The sequence below is a fragment of the Amblyraja radiata genome, chromosome 3 (assembly GCF_010909765.2).
Source record: "Amblyraja radiata isolate CabotCenter1 chromosome 3, sAmbRad1.1.pri, whole genome shotgun sequence".
Lineage (NCBI taxonomy): Eukaryota > Metazoa > Chordata > Chondrichthyes > Rajiformes > Rajidae > Amblyraja > Amblyraja radiata.
The window spans coordinates 126,468,579-126,486,036 of NC_045958.1; the positions used below are offsets into that span (position 1 = coordinate 126,468,579).

Here is a 17,458-nt window from a genome sequence, read left to right on the forward strand (position 1 = left end):
GCTTCCGAAGCTAACAGGCCGCGCTGGATGGAGCTCCACCACTGGCGATCTCGGTGAGAGGATGAAGGTATATGGAACGAGTTGCCAGACGAGGCAGTTGAGGCAGGGACAATAACAATAGTTAAAAGATCTTTGAACAGGTACATGGATAGGAAAGGAATAGAAAGATATGGGCCATATATGGTCAAATGGGACTAACTTAGTTGAGACATCTTGTTCAGCTTTGATGAGCAGGACTGAATGGCCTATCTCTGTTGTATGACTCTAGAAACATGAGACCACTTTGTTTCATGTATATAGTGTATAAGCTGCTGTACTGGCAACTAGCCCAGTAAATGTTTCTGAAATCTTAATAGTTTAACCTGCATGTACATAAAGCACAACTCTGAAAATTAACAGAATAACTCTTTTAATTGTCACTTCGGTTCATAAGACAGTTTGAATTTCACAAGCTGATGAGGTCTTTAGAAAATGACGGATGGATGGCAACAAGTTTAAATGTAATCGACTATCTTTTCTGAAGCTGTTGAAGGATTGAAAATCATAAAATGAAACTGTCAAATTTGGAGATTTACTGCATGCAATCCCTGAAAGAGAGAAGAAGAATTACAGGAAGTGAGAGTAACATAGTGCATCAGCTTAATTATTGTGAAAATTATTCAGCGTTTTGATTGTAACATATTTTTTGATGAATTATTCTCTGTTTTATGCCAGAAACAGTTTCAGGTGGTTGACCTTTTAATAAAGTCGACTAACTGTCAGGTATGCATGCACATGCATTTTCAGATGTGTTCATTTTCCCTTTTATTATGTTAAAAAAAACAACAAAGATTCGAAGGGCCGAATGGCCTCCTCCTGCACCTATTTTCTGTTTCTATATTTATCCCACTCTGTTCATTCCTCTTCTCCCTCCCTTCTCCCGGCTCCTGTCCGTGGTATAGAAGCTTGAAAGTGCGCACCACCAGACTCAAGCTTGTGAACGGTCCTTCCATAAGCTGTGGGTACTGTTCAATTCAGATTGAACTATCGATGGATCTGATGCGCTACAATGCTGAGAACTATATTCTGCACTCTGTACCTCTCTGCTTCATCTATTGTATGTTGTCATAGAGCCATACAGCACAGAAAAGATCATTTTATATACTTCTATCAGGTCTCTCCTCAATCTCCAATGTTCCAGAGAAAACAGTCCCGGTCTGCCCAAACTCCCCCTGTAGCTAGTACTTCCTAATCCAGGCATCATTCTGGTAAACTTCCTCTGCACCCTTTTTAAAGACTCTACATCATTCCTGTAATGGGGTGACCAGAACTGCACGCCATACTCCCCAACCAAAGTCCTATAGAACTTCATCATGACTTCATGACCCTCATACTCAATGCCCTGACCTTTGAAGGCAAGAATACCATATGCCCTCTTTATCTATCATCTCTCTAAATCTTAATACTTGGAAATATTTCAAATTTATTTGCTGTAGAATTAATTTTACGAGACCAGTTTTATTTTTCAGAACAGAAACTGCTCAATGCAAAAGCTTCAAAACTGAGCATTTAATGTTCCCATAAAATGTACATGAAATAAAATACCAATCGAAAGATGAAAGTTTTTCTGTCAGTCACAGTTTTTAACATAATGTTTTCCTTACCTGGATAATTTCAGATTTACCCTATGTGTAGGGTTTGTTTGAAAGACTTACCATAATGCCCAGTCTTGTTCGCACAGATTAGAGCCCCAAAAAAGTTTGGGTGATACTTTTGGATCCTTCCAATAGCTTTCTGGCACGCCAAAGTTGGGTCTATTCCCATTCTCATATATTCAACTGCCTGGTAGCTAATTTGTGGAGCAAAGTTGAACATGCAATTAAAATTAAAACAATATGATGCAATAAAAATATATACAGTATGCCACAGATTGTTTTTGTTTTCCCAAATTCAATTGCACAGTCTTTCAAACTCTACTTCCAGTGAAGTCAACACCTTCTTATTCTATTGTGACATTAAAATAAAATAGTTTGAGTTCCCAGTTATTACCACATACCCATCCTCTCCCGAACAACATCACCAACCAATGACCTAACTCGATGAACTAGTCTCAATCATACAGCACAGAAACAGGCCCTTCGGCCCAACTAGTCCATGCTAACCAAGTTACCACATTGTCTGCTTTGATCTGTCCTCTTTGCACCTTCCACAGCTCTGGACTCACTCTCCCCTGACTCTCAAGTCAGATCCGCTGAGTTACTCCAGCATTTTTTGTCCATCTTCATACCATATCTGAGCTAGTTCCATTTGCCCGTGATGGCCCATATCCTTCCAAACGTTGTGTAGGAAAGAACTGCAGATGCTGGTTTAAATCGAAGGTAGATACAAAATGCTGGAGTAACTCAGCGGATCAAGCAGCATCTCTGTAGGGAAGGAATGGGTGACGTTTCTAGTCGAGACCCTTTTTCAAACTGAATGAGGGTCTCGATTCAAAACGTCACCCATTCCTATTGTTATATTCCAGTCGGCAGAATGAATAACAACTTACACGCAGGCTGCCTGGATCACAAGAGATTTGTTACCCAACATTCCCTACTTATATGCAAGACCAACTCATTACCATATACATGAATATGCATGAATACATTACACTGCTATCCTTTAAAAAAATATTAAATCTATGTACACAGTTACAATTTTGTTGTTGTGGTACTTGATTTAAACCAGTATTTATGAAATCTTAAATGATAAACAAAATATATTTATTTTACATATTTACACATTTTCATTTTACCTAGACAGTGAGTTACTCAATTTACAAACCTAATCTGACTATTGGTTTACGGATCCTGCCTGATCGTCTAACTGTAACAGGTTTAGGTGATGACTCAACTGTTGGTTTGATGGCTCTGTTTTAGTACCCTGACTTTGACCTGATGAATCTGTTTCTTTGTCTGTACTAACTGAACTTTGTGTTTCAATCACAGTGGTCTTTTCCAACTTTCAGATAAAGACTCAGGGATTAGGACTTCATGCTCAGTTGTTGGTTCATCTTTGGCTGGAATCATTTGATCAACATGAACACTTTTGATCCTATCTCCAACTTCAACTAAGTATCTTTTTGTTCCACACACTTCCACTATTTTCCCAACATCCCATTTGCCATTTAGAACGGAGACGAGGAAACACTTTTTCTCACAGAAAGTGGTGAGTTTGTGGAATTCTCTGCCTCAGAGGGTGGTGGAGGCAGGTTCTCTGGATGCTTTCAAGAGAGAGCTAGATAGGGCTTTTAAAAATAGTGGAGTCAGGGGATATGGGGAGAAGGCAGGAACGGGGTACTGATTGGGGATGATCAGCCATGATCACATTGAATGGCGGTGCTGGCTCGAAGGGCCAAATGGCCTACTCCTGCACCTATTGTCTATTGACATCCTGCTCTTGACTACAGTTCATTAACTAATCTGCTTCCCCATATGGGGATAGATATCAAATAAGAGGCTTAGCTGTGACGCACTCAGCATCTGCACTCAGTCAAAAAGAGGGGGTAAACAATCACTGCCAAATGGAAGTGAACCCCAACACCAGAAATTATGACAATTGAGTCGGTGCGGACATGATGGGCCGATGGGCCTGTTTTCACGCTGCCTATATAAACTAAACTAAACAAAACTAAGACTGCTGCTGTGATGAATACAGAGCATATTTCAAGAGAAGTTTCACTTGGCTCAAAGTTTTAAGTATTTCAGCTCAATTAACGGCTCAAAACATATTTCACCACCTGCAAATGTACATAGAAACATAGAAATTAGGTGCAGGAGTAGGCCATTCGGCCCTTCGAGCCTGCACCACCATTCAATATGATCATGGCTGATCATCCAACTCAGTATCCCGTACCTGCCTTCTCTCCATACCCTCTGATCCCCTTAGCCACAAGGGCCACATCTAACTCCCTCTTAAATATAGCCAATGAACTGGCCTCGACTACCTTCTGTGGCAGGGAGTTCCAGAGATTCACCACTCTCTGTGTGAAAAAAGTTCTTCTCATCTCGGTTTTAAAGGATTTCCTCCTTATCCTTAAGCTGTGACCCCTTGTCCTGGACTTCCCCAACATCGGGAGCAATCTTCCTGCATCTAGCCTGTCCAACCCCTTAAGAATTTTGTAAGTTTTGTAATAATGCGATACCTTGGGAGGAATCGCATTATGATGTCTCCATTCCCGGTTGCAGCTGCTGCTCCAGCTGTGCTGTCGGCGTAGGCACCCACTCCAGCGATCGGGGAATCCCCTACACGGCTGTAAGACACACCCACATACACAGGTCATTGTTCTCTGGGATTACACAGCATTGCCAACAGTAGAGATAAACACAAAATACTCGAGTAACTCAGCGTGACAGAGAAATGTGAGGAGTTGCATTTTGGGAAGTCTAACATGGGCAGGACCGACACAGTGAATGGTTGGGCTCTGGGGAGTGTTGTCGAGCAAAGGATCTAGGAGTACAGGTACATGGTTCCTTGAAGGTCGAGTCACAGGTAGATAGGGTGGTCAAAAAGGCTTTTGGCACATTGGCCTTCATTAAGCAGAGTATTGAGTATAGATGTTGGGTGGTCATGTTGCAGTTGTATAAGATGTTGAGACTGCATTGTGTTCCGTTTTGGGCACCATGATATGGGAAAGAATGTTGTCAAGCTGGAAAGGGTGCAGCGAAGATGTACAAGGATGGTGCCAGGACTAGAGGGTGTGAGCTATAGGGACAGGCTGAGTAGGCGGGGACTCTATTCCTTGGAGTGCTAGAGGATGAGGGATGATCGTATGTCTCCCATATTCATACATCTTATAGGGAAGCACATATTGGACATCTCTGGAGAACATGGACAGGTGACATTTTGGGTCGGCACGCATTTTCATCCTGATCACCACCTATACATGTTCTCGAGAGATGCTGTCTGTCCTGCTGAGTTACTCCAGGGCTTTGTGTCTTTTTTTGTAAATCATCATTTGTTTGAACAAATTGGATATCTTTTGGCTATCAAAGAACAGTACATGAACAAGCCCTTAAGCCACCATGTCTGTGTTGTTCCATGTGAAGATGAAGCAGCATCTATTAAACAATGTAAAAAGCCATTAGTATTTCTAGCTTGCAGTAAGCAAATTACATTTCATAAGTTCATAAGTCATAGGAGCAGAATTTGCCTTCCTTACTACCTATTCAAATTGCAAATTAACCCTTTGGCAATGCTGCACCAGTATTCCCAAGTCCCTTTGCAAGTCTGATTTCTGAATTCTCTCCCATTTAGAAAATAATCTACGCCTTTATCCCTACTACCAAAATGCATGCGTACAGTTTGCAACTCTGTATTCCATCTGCCGCCACTTTACCTACTCTCCCAAGTCCTTCTGCGGAGTCCCTGCTTCCTCTACACTACCTGCCCCTCCCCCACATATCTTCATACCATACACAAACTTGGCCACAAATCCATCAATTCCATCATCCAAATCATTGATATACAACGTGAAGAGTAGCGATGAAGTCAGGCTAACGCCTTTAGTTTCCCCTCGTTTGCTTCATACCCTTGAACAGCGGAGTAATAGTTACAATTTTCCAGTTCTTTGTGACCACTCCTGACTAGTGATTCTTGAAAGGTCACCATCAATGCCTCCCAGTCTCTAAACACACCTCTTTCAGACCCCTGGTGTGTAATACATCTAGTCCAGGTGACTTATCCACCTTTAGACCTCTCAGCTTCCCAAGCACCAACTTCCCACTGCACTAACTTCTGCCCCCTGGCTTTTGCATTTCTGGCACATTGCTGGCGTCTTCCACTGTGAAGACAGATGCAGAAAACTTAGTTTTAGCTGTTAAATGTAACTTTGTATTTGAAAACTTGTTGTTTCACTTAGTGATCACTAGTTGGTTGAAGCAAATCCCTTACTCGGTTACAGCAGATTGGCAATAGCAGACCCCATTTCCCAACCCCCATAATCTATTACAACAGGGTTAACTGTATATCAAATTATGAGAGGCGTAGACAGGGTGACCGGTCAGAACCTTTCCCAAGGGTGGAAAGGCCAAAGGCTAGCTTTCAGGTGAGAGGGGCAAAGCTTAAAGAATATGTGCAGGGCAAGTTTTTTTTTACACAAAGGGCGTTGAGCGCCTGAAACTCTGCACCTCTGACATTTTCACCTAGGGAGCAAGATTGAATATTGAATCAATCTATGCCAGGGGTGGTCAAAGATAGAACAAGAAAGATTAAAATTAGCATTTGGATCATCAGCTAAATCTATTTCTCGTATGTTGTTTATGCCTCCTGCGAGTGTGGGGACCCAACACAGACAGTGGAGCACATCGTCATCAGTTGCCCCAAACACCGGCCACCGAATGGTGAACGAGGTCTGATTAACCTGGACTATGACACGTTGGCCTGGCTCGCCTCAACGGAGCTGTAGGTCTAAAAGACATACGACAGAAGTTTATGCAGAGAGAGGAAGTTCATTTGAAGCACAGACCCTGGGATTTTGTGGCGTAGTCCATTAGTAGAGGTCTCTGCAGCAATCGATCCATTGCGATGAATCGTAATCATACCTAGATTCAAAATCTGGATTGATATAAAATCATATATACCTCCCTCATTCATTTTTAGACATACAAAGTACCTCCTCGCTAAAAATGTCTGTGCCGAACATGAGGCACGTATACGGGTGGTGCGTTTGCAGTGGTCGTGGGCGGTCACGGAAGGCCCTACAGCAGCCGAGCGATCGAGCGCAGCCTGCGGCAGCTGCATGTAACGGCGGAAGAAGGAGGCGACAGCATTGCGCTGGGCCAGGCCCACCCCAACCTCAGTCTACAGAAGACCCCCCAACCTGAAACGTCACCTATTCATGTTCTCCACAGATCCTGCCTGACCCGCTGAGTTACTCCAGCACTCTGTGAAACGTCACCTATCCATGTTCTCCACAGATGCTGCCTGACCCGCTGAGTTACTCCAGCACTCTGTGAATCGTCACCTATTCATGTTCTCCACAGATGCTGCCTGACCCGCTGAGTTACTCCAGCACTCTGTGAAACGTCACCTATCCTTGTTCTCCACAGATGCTGCCTGACCCGCTGAGTTACTCCAGCACTCTGTGAAACGTCACCTATCCATGTTCTCCACAGATGCGGCTTGACCCGCTGAGTTACTCCAGCACTCTGAAACGTCATCTATCCATGTTCACCAGAGATGCTGCCTGACCCGCTGAGTTACTCCAGCACTCTATGAAACGTCATCTATCCATGTTCACCAGAGCTGTTATCTGCTCTGCTCAGCTACTCCACCACTTTGTGCTTTTATTTTGAATTGAATGATATTGAGTCAAGAATGCTTCAGACTAGTCACATCTTCCACATATAAAAATGCCTGCAGTGATTGGAGGCCAAGATAGAGTGGTAAAGAAAGCATATGGTGTGCTTGCTTTCATAGGTCGGGGCATCGAGTAGAAGAGTTGGTAAATCATGATGCAGCTTTATAGAACTTTGGTTAGGCCGCATTTGGAGTATTGCATGCAATTCTGATCGTTCTATTACAGGGAGGCTTATGAAGAGTACGGAGTCGCTGAATGATGCTTAGATTATGGGGTATTAGCTACAGGGAGAGGTTGGACAGATTTGGATTGTTTTTTCTGGAATGCCGGAGGTTGTGAAGAGACACGATAGACGTACATAAAATCATGAGCGGCATAGATAGGGTGCAGTCTGAATATTTTTTCCAGGATTGATGTATCAAATAATAGAGATCATAGCTTTCAAGTGAGAGGGACCAAGTTTAAACTTGAAATGTAGGGCACATTTTTTCCCCACAGAAGGTGGTGGGTGCCTGGTATGTGGTGGTGGAGGCAGATATGAGAGTGACATTTAAGAGTTCTGGATAGGCACATGTATAGCAGGAGATGGTGGGGACATGGATTATGTGTAGGCAGATAAAATATATGGGTCCAGCCTCCCTTGTTTCCCTTAGGCTACAGATCTTTCACTCAGATTTAGAAGGTGTGTTTTATTGGTAAGAAAATGTATAATTACACTAACTTCCCTTTGTTCTTTGAGTGGAGCCCGAGAAGCACCGAGCAACGTGTGTGTTCTTTGTAGATCTCGCCACTCCCGTCTGACAAATCGATTAAACATTAGCTTGGTTTATCTAAAACAATTTTGTTGCTGTCTGCTTTTTAGAGACAAAATTTGACAGTGGTGAGTGCGTGGTATGTTGTGGTGGTGGAGGCAGATATGATAGTGACATTTAAGAGACTTCTGGATAGGCACATGTATATGCAGGAGATGGGGGGGACATGGATTACGTGTAGGCAGATAAGAGTTTCAATTTCAGTTTAATTTATTGTCACGTGGACCTAGATACAGTGAAAAGATGGCCCTGGCATCATGATGGGCTAGACATTGTGGGCCGAAGGGCCTGTTCCTGTGCTGTATTGTTCTATCTTCTGTCATGGAAGATATTATCTGATTTGACTGGTCAGCATGCAAACACGTTTTTCACATTGTATCTTGTTACTCATACGAATAATAAACCTATTGTCTGCCTATTGTTGGGTTTTTGATGATGGTGAGTCATGAATGTAGCCTAGTCCTTCACACAGATCTGGCCCATCAATATCAACTCTGTCTACACCACACTGCTGCAGAAAAGCAGTGAACATAATCATAGACTCGTCCCACCAGGTCATTCCTTCTTCTCCCTGCTCCCATCTGGCAGAAGGTACAGAAGCTTGAAAGTGTGCACCATGATGACTCAGGAACAGCTTCTTCCCCTCTGTATTCAGACATCCGAACAGTCCTTCTATAATAGACAATAGGTGCAGGAGTAGGCCATTTAGCCCTTCGAGCCAGCACTGCCATTCAATGTGATCATGGCTGATCATCCCCAATCAGTACCCCGTTCCTGCCTTTCCCCCCCTGACTCCACTATCTTTCAGAGCCCTATCCAGTTCTCTCTTGAAAGCATCCAGAGAACCTGCCTCCACCGCCTCCTGAGGCAGAGAATTCCACAGACTCACAACTCTCTGTGAGAAAAAGTGTTTCCTCGTCTCCGTTCTAAATAGCTTACCCCTTATTCTTAAACTGTGGTCCCGGTTCTGGACTCCCCCAACATTGGGAACATGTTTCCTGCCTCCAGCGTGTCCAAACCCTTAACAATCTTATATGTTTCAATAAGATCCCCTCTCACCCTTCTAAACTCCAGTGCGTACAAGCCCAGCTGCTTCATTCTCTCAGCAAATGACAGTCCTGCCATCCCGGGAATTAACCTTGTAAACCTACGCTGCACTCCCTCAATAGCAAGAATGTCCTTCCTCAAATTAGGGGACCAAAACTACACATAATACTCCAGGTACTAAGCTAGGGTACTGTTCGATTCACCTCTACCCCATTGCGGACATGGCCTATGTTCATAGAACTATGTTCTGCACTTTGTATCTATCCCTTTGCTCTTCCTATTGTACTTGAGTATGGCTTGATTGTATATGTATATATTATCTGATCTATTTTGATTGCTTGCAAAACAAAGCTTTTCACTGTAGTTCAGTATATGTGACAATAATAAGCCTAAACTATACCAATGCATACAGAAATAAGGGTTTTGGCACATTGAGGAGTACAGCACAAGAACAGGCCCTTCAGCCCACAATGTCCATGACGGCTATGATGCCAAAACCATTACTTATCTACCTGCACATAACCCACATCCCTCCATTCCCTGCGTATCCATGTGCCTTTCTAAAGTCTTTTAAATGCCACTAACTTATCTGTCTCCAACCTGGGCTCAACATTCCAAACCCCAACCACTCTCAGTATAAAAAACTTGCTCCACACAACTCCTTTAAACTTTCCCCCCTCTCATCTTAGAGCTATGCACTCTAGTATTTGATATTTGCATCCCGGGAAAAAGATTCTGACCGTCACCCCGCTCGTAATTCTATTTACATTTTAAGTAGTATATAAATTTATTTCAAGCGTAATAATTTATGTTGAAACATTTACCGATGGTGTCATGGCTGAGAAATTGGCTTCGGTTGGCAGTCGGTTCCGCTGTCCGGTGATGGAGGCCGCTTGTAGCCACGCGAGCTGTTTCCCTCCCTGGCCACTATGCGGTAGCTCCAAACCTGGAGCGCCGCGGCAGCGTTGAGTGAGTGAGTTACTGGCATGAACCCGACCCCCTCCTTCTCGACGCTCCTGCCCTCCCCGCAGCTTTACCCCTGGCTAGACTCCCCACACATTGTGAAAGAAACTCTCCCCCCAATTGGTCCCTTGATATGTTGAACTAGTATTGTCATTCAATAAGATGACAACTGATTCAACTTGTCCCGGTGTGCTCCCGTTTTTCCCACCATCTCTCCACCTGCCGTCACCTTCCACTCCCCACCCATTCAGTAATTCAGAAAGAAGGAGACTTGGAAGCCGTGGGAAAATTGAATTGTTACTTTATTTATTTTAATTTGTATTTTTAAGGAGAGAACAATCTGCGAATGCGCGGATTAAGATTTTTTTTTAAAGCCGACTGACTCATATTACTCACGACACGCGACTCATTTATAAATATTTATTTATATTTCTATGAAACATTTTCCCAATTGGGCTCCGCACCTCCTAAGGCTGGCCCTGAGAGAGAGAGACGGGGGGGGGGGGAGAGAGACAGAGGGTGGGAGAGAGAGTGAGAGGGGGGCAGAGAGAGGGGGAGAGGGGGGAGAGAGAGAGAGAGAGAGAGAGAGGAAGAGAGGAGTGGGGCGGGGTGGCAGGTCGCGGAGGCCCAAGCAAGCTGGGAGCGATCCGAGGACCAAAGATCCTATAGCAAGCTAAATAGTGGGGGGGAGGGATTGACAAATTGGGAGTATAAAGATGGAGTTGAAGGGGAAGTGGCTGCAGGAAAAATTACAAAAGATTCTCGAATTAAAGGGAAGGAAAGTTCGAGAATAGACAACAGAGTAAAGTCAGGGCCAATTGCGAGCGGTGCGAGAAATGATTATGGAGGTCAAAGTGCTGTATATGAATGCACGAAGTATAAGGAATAAAGTGGACGAGCTTGAGGCTCAGTTAGAAACTGGCAAGGATGATGTTGTGGGAATTACTGAGACATGGCTACAAGAGGGCCAGGGTTGGGAATTGAATATTCAAGGGTATACCTCCTATCGAAAAGACAGACAGATGGGCAGAGGAGATGGGGTTGCCCTGTTGGTGAGGAATGAAATTCAGTCCGTTGCAAGGGGTGACATTGAAACAGGAGATGTGGAGTCAGTATGGATAAAACTAAGTAATTGTAAGGGTAAAAAGACCATAATGGGACTAATCTACAGGCCCCCAAACAGAAGCCTGGACATAGGGCGCAAGTTGAATCAGGAGTTAAAATTGGCATGTAGTAAAAGTAATGCTGTGATTGTTATGGGAGATATCAACATACAGGTAGACTGGGAAAATCAGGTCGGTACTGGACCTGATGAAAGGGGCTTTGTAGAGTGCCTTTGTGATGGATTCTAAGAACATTTTGTATTGGAGCCTACCAGGGAGAAAGCATTTCTGGATTTAGTGTTATGTAATGAACCGGATTTGATAAAGGACCTCGAGGTTAATGAGCCATTAGGAGGCAGTGACCATAACATGGTCAGATTTAATCTACAATTGGAGAGGGAGAAGAGTACATCGGAGGTGTCAGTGCTGCAGATGAATAAAGGAGCGGAGCCATGAGGGAGGAGCTGGCCAAAGTTGACTGCAAAGATACACTAGCAGGGATGACAGTAGAACAAAAATGGCAGATGTTTCTAGGAATAATACAGAAGGTGCAGGGTCTGTTCAATCCTAGGAGGAAGAAAGATTTCAAGGGGAGAAAGGGACGACCATGGCTGACAAGAGACGTCAGGGACAGTATAGAAATTAAAGCGAAGAAGTAGAACGTAGCAAAGATGAGCTGGAAGCAAGAGGATTGGGTCATGTTTAAAGAACAACAGAAGATAACAAAAGACAATACGGGGAGAAAAGATGAGGTACGAAGGTAAGCTAGCCAAGAATATAAAGCAGGATAGTAAAAGCTTTAGGTATGTGAAGAGGAAAAAATTAGTTAAGACCAAAGTTGGACCCTTGAAGACCGAAAAAGGTGAATTTATTATGGGGAACAAGGAAATGACAGATGAGTAGAACATGTACTTTGGATCTGTCTTCACTAAGGAGGACACAAACAATCTTCCTGATATCGTCGTGGCCAGAGGATCTGGGGTGACAGAGGAACTGAAGGAAATCCACATTAGGCAGGAAATGGTGTTGGATAGACTGATGGGACTGAAGGCTGATAAATCCCCAGGGCCTGATGGTCTGCATCCCAGGGTACTTAAGGAAGTGGCTCTAGAAATCGTGGATGCATTGGTGATAATTTTCCAATGTTCTATAAACTCAGGATCAGTTCCTGTGGATTGGAGGGTAGCTATTGTTTTCCCAATTAAAATAAAAAGGCGGCAGAGAGAAAACGGAATTATAGACCAGTTAGCCTGACATCGGTGGTGGGGAAGGTGCTGGAGTCAATTATAAAAGATAAGATAGCCGAACATTTGGACAGCAGTAACAGGATCAGTTAAGGGCTTGGACACGCTAGAGGCGGGAAACATGTTCCCGATGTTGGGCGAGTGAGTGGCTGCGAACAGCGGCGAGAGACAGAAGCAGCTTGACTCTCTAGAAAACGGCAGCTGAGTGAGCAGGCGGGCAAGCGGGGGATAGGAGGGGCGGGGCTTCACAAGCTGCACGGGCAACGAGAAAATATCTTCAGCACGTGGAGCTTGCTATAGGCTCTTTGCCTCTGTGCTCGCGATCTGCAGAACAAAGATCCTATAACAGAGCTGAGCTGTAGGATCTTTGCTGCAGAACGTTCTCGATCTTTCTGCGCCTTTTGAAGAACGGGGGGTGGGGGTTGTGGGTTAATGTGCCTCGTGGAAAACTGCGCATGCTCGTTGACAGCAGCTGCATTAATCCAGAACGGCGGGGGGGGGGGGGGGGGGGGGGGGCACGAGGAAAGGCATTGTGAGGTCAGCAGCTGGGCAACCTTATTTATTTATTTTTAAATTTAAAATGTCAGTCTGGTGATAGATTTTAGTAAATATCTCGGGAAATAATGGACTTAATTGATAGAGGATGGGTTTTTGAAATCATAAGGAAAATTTAAACCAGAAGATGTTATTGTAACGTCAGCAGCTGGGCAGCGGTCAGATTTTTTTTTAAAAAGTCAGATTGGTCAACAATTTTAAAATCACAAGGAAAATCTCTACTGAAATATGTTAAAATTTCCCCGTTTCGTCTGGTTTTCGAGGAGACATGTTTCACAGGCAAAATGACACACACACAGTTTTAAAAGTATACTAGACCAAGTGCAGACCCGTTGGGTCTGTTCACACAACGCGCGGATGCAAGGGGGGGTGGCCTGACGTCATTGCGCAACGCCCAGCGCTAGGCGTACGACGTTGAGACGTTACGAACGCCCGTCGAGACGCTGCGTATGCCCTCAATGCGCCTGTGGGCCGACAGGCAGTTGACGCACCGCCTCTGTCATGCTGGCTCAAGCCAAAGATCGGTTGTTCTCACGCTGCTTTCCGCCGTCCTCGGACAGTGGAGGGCGAAAACCAGCGGGGGAACAGCCGATCTTTGGCTTGAGCCAGCGTGACGGAGCCGGCCGGGGGGGGGGGGGGAGGGGAGGAGAGCTGGGCGGCAGCAGGGGAAATCACTAGCGAAATGTGAAAAATGTTGGCGTTTTTGGAGGAGAGGCCTCGGCTCCGTGATATTTCCCGGGCACCGGCTCCACATAACCTGAACCGCCTTTCTGAGATGACTAGCATGCCATTTCGTGACGCGAAGAGACGCTCACTGTATAGAATGTTCCTGCACATTCTGCACCTCCTTGCCTTCGTTTCCCGAACCGACACACCATGGCGGACGGTGGAGTGGGCGGGCGGGCGTGATCCCAAGTGAGCCTGCGGGCCGGCAGCGAGGACGGCGAAAATAGCAGCGGGGAGAGCAGCTGATCTGTGCCGGAGAGCCGGGCGGCAGTAGCCGTTATCGTGGAGCGGGTCGCGGGCGGGCGGGCGAGTCGAGCTGCGGGAGGCGTGGTGCGAGCGTAGTTGGAGGGGGGGGGGGAGTGGAGGAGGGCCGGGCTGCCAAATGAAGAGAGAGACAGAAGTGGCTTGGATTGGGTCCCGTCCCCTCAACGCGCGGTTGCGAGAGGGGGGGGGGGGACGGCCTGCAGCGTCACACACACTAACCACCCCCTACACACACACTAACCCCCCACCTAGATATTATATTAATATTATTCATTTGATCCTTTAACCCCATCCCCCGCCTTATCCACTCACGCACAGCCCCCAACTGCGTAGGCGTGGCTGGGCGGCGGACATTGACTGGAGGGAGGCCACAGGCGGGGATCGACCTGAGGACCCTGAGCGAGGATGCGAGCGGGCGGGCGGTCGTCGAGTCGGGGTTGGCCCGTGGCAGCAGGAGGTGAGAGGGACAGCCTGATGTTGAGGAGGTGTCGTAGTGGTCGAGTTGTCGGATTAGTGGGGCTCAATTGGATCGGGCGCTGCTCCAAAAGGCCGAGAGTATAGGAACGTCGTAGGAGCGGAAGCGGCTGGTGGATTGTCAAGTTTTCACTTGTTTGGCCAACTTTGCTTAAGTTGCTTTTCAAAACAGAACTTCACAAGACAGCTGCAAAGTGTGGAGGTGCAGCACAGCAGAAAGACGGGTTTACATTTATGAAGAACTGATACTCTTTGGTTTTTGTGACACGCCCTTCAGATGGCGTCCTCTCGGAGTTATGCCGCTGCCACACATTTGGCAGCCTCCAAGACTAAGTCCCATGAGTTGATGGGGCGTACACACGGTGTAAAAATGTATTTGAAGAACAACCTGTCCTTCCAGGCCATTCTAGATGCTCTGGATGAGACTATTGGCAGGGAAGCCATGGTCTCAGGCGCGGTGGTTAATGGGAAGTTTGTATGTTTACTAAAGACCGAACAGTCGTGGCTCTAGTGCTGGAAAGGGGCGTAACGGTGGGCGGGAATTTCATGGCAGTGGACCCATGAGGGGGTCCCATGATGCCAGTCATTTTGTCCAATGTTCCCACTTTTATTCTAGATAAACTCCTGCTCCCACATCTAAATAGGCTGGGGGAGGTACGGTCAGGGCTCACAAAACTGTTGTACAGGTTTGATGATCCCAGACTGCGGCATATATATACTTTTAAGCACCGCGTGTATACACAGATGGCATAGGGGATGGACCTGGAGGGGAGGTTCAATGTGGAATTGGATGGTTTCTCCTATAGCGTGTTCTAGAACTCGGGCCAATTGCGATGTCATGTTGCAAAGAAGTGGGACATTTTTATAGCAATTGTCCTAGAACCCGGGCTGCCAGTTCTACCACGGTGGCCCTTATCTGACATGTTCCGCACAAACTTTCTGCCTCTGGTTGAGAAAGCTGAAAGAGATTTTGACCGCTGGTCAGTTTTACCGCTATCCCTCGTGGGCCGGATAAATCTGGTCAAGATGGTCGTCCTACCCAAATTCCTGTATCTTTTCCAGCACGTCCCTATACTTATCACTAAATCTTTTTTTGATAAATTATAAAGGACAATATCTAAATTTTTATGGGGTAGCAAACCGGCTAGAATCCGAAAGGCGATACTGCAGTCTCCTAAGAGTGACGGCGGTTTAGCACTTCCTGACTTTAGGCGATACTATTGGGCAGCTAACTTGCAAAAACTCCTGTATTGGATGAATTATGATTGCGACCACCTACCGACCTGGGTACACATGGAAAAGGCGAGTTCACATCTCCCGTTGCGGCCTGTCCTATGCTCCCAACTCCCCCTTCCTATAACATCTGTGGGTGCAGGCCCAATTGCGTCCCTCTCGCTCAAGATATGGAGTCAACTCAGGAAAAACTTCGGTTTACAAGGCCCTTCCATCTTGACCCCACTGCTTAAAAACCACATCTTTAAACCTTCAAGTACAGACCACGCATTCAAAACCTGGCATAGCAACGGTATCAGTAGTATCAAAAACCTATACAAGGATGGCATCTTTTCGTCTTTTGCGGAGCTCTCATCCAACTATAGCCTCCCAAACTCCCACCTTTTTCGTTTTTTCCAGATTAGGGATTTTGTGAAGAAGACATTCCCCCATTTCCCAAATCGCCCCCCTGAAACCCTGACCGATACCATCTTAGCTCTAGATCCCAACCGGAAGAAATGCATCTCTGTTTTGTATAACTTGTTAGGGTCGGTTATATTGAAAACTCATACCTCATTAAAAGCTGCGTGGGAGGGTGAGCTGAATACGAAACTAACAGACCAGCAATGGGACTCTGCCTTGGACTTGACCCATTCTTCCTCCATATGTGCCCGTCATGGCCTAATCCAATGCAAAGTCCTTCACAAAGTCCACTACACAAATGCAAGATTATCTAGAATTTACCCCGCTGTTAGGGACACCTGCAACAGATGTAATCAATCTCCTGCCAACCATAGCCATATGTTTTGGTCTTGCCCTAAGCTAGCAGCCTTTTGGAGGAATGCTTTTGACTTGATAAGCAGAGCCTATGGCCAGACTATTCCTCCAAACCCACTGTCAGCCATTTTCGGTACCCCTCTCAACACCAACCTCTCTGTTGCGGTGAAACGGGTTCTAGCTTTTACAACCTTGTTAGCCCGGAGACTGATCTTGCTTAACTGGAGGCTCACCTGTCCCCCGACACACACCCGCTGGATTAAGGAGGTGCTTTACAATTTAAAGCTTGAAAAACGTAGGTTCTCTCTCAAAGGCTCTACCAAGGCATTCCTAGATACATGGAACCCTTTCTTGGAACTTGTTAACTCTCTCAACTTGTCCCCGGACTCGGAAGAGGACTGAGTGCTCCCCACCATTGTTCTGCTCTACTGCAGCTGCTCTCCCCTTAACCCCCCCCCCCCTCCCCACACTTATTTATTTAATTACTTATTTACTGTTATTAGTGACCCCCTTTTTTAAATTTTTTAAATTTATTTTTTTAGTACTTTTTGTTTCGTTTATCTTACCATATTTGTGTGTATGTGTATGTATGTGAGTGTTGTTTGTCCCCGTTTGGTTCCGACCTGATTCGGGTGGGTTGAAGGTGGGTAAGGGTAAGGGCTTTGAGGGTCGCTTGCATACTGTTGCACAATTATGCCTTGACTGTCACTGTCTGTTATCATTGTATGTATGCAAATTGCTGTGAAATTCAAATAAAAAGATTTAAATCAAATAGGTTGGGGGAGGTACGGTCAGGGCTCACAAAACTGTTGTACAGGTTTGATGATCCCAGACTGCGGCATATATATACTTTTAAGCACCGCGTGTATACACAGATGGCATAGGGGATGGACCTGGAGGGGAGGTTCAATGTGGAATTGGATGGTTTCTCCTATAGCGTGTTCTAGAACTCGGGCCAATTGC

At 45.6% G+C, this 17,458-nt stretch overlaps 1 protein-coding gene across 1 annotated transcript in view; it reads right to left on the reverse strand.

The window, feature by feature from the left end:
• Nucleotides 1-1,616: 1,616 nt before the first annotated feature.
• LOC116971526 (N(4)-(beta-N-acetylglucosaminyl)-L-asparaginase-like) overlaps nt 1,617-17,458 on the reverse strand; it is a 65,016-nt gene continuing 49,174 nt past the window's right edge. The window contains exon 8 of the mRNA XM_033018760.1: nt 1,617-1,828. Coding sequence (XP_032874651.1) covers nt 1,660-1,828 — 169 coding nt within the window. The 3' untranslated portion in view covers nt 1,617-1,659. The remainder of the gene's footprint in view (nt 1,829-17,458) is intronic.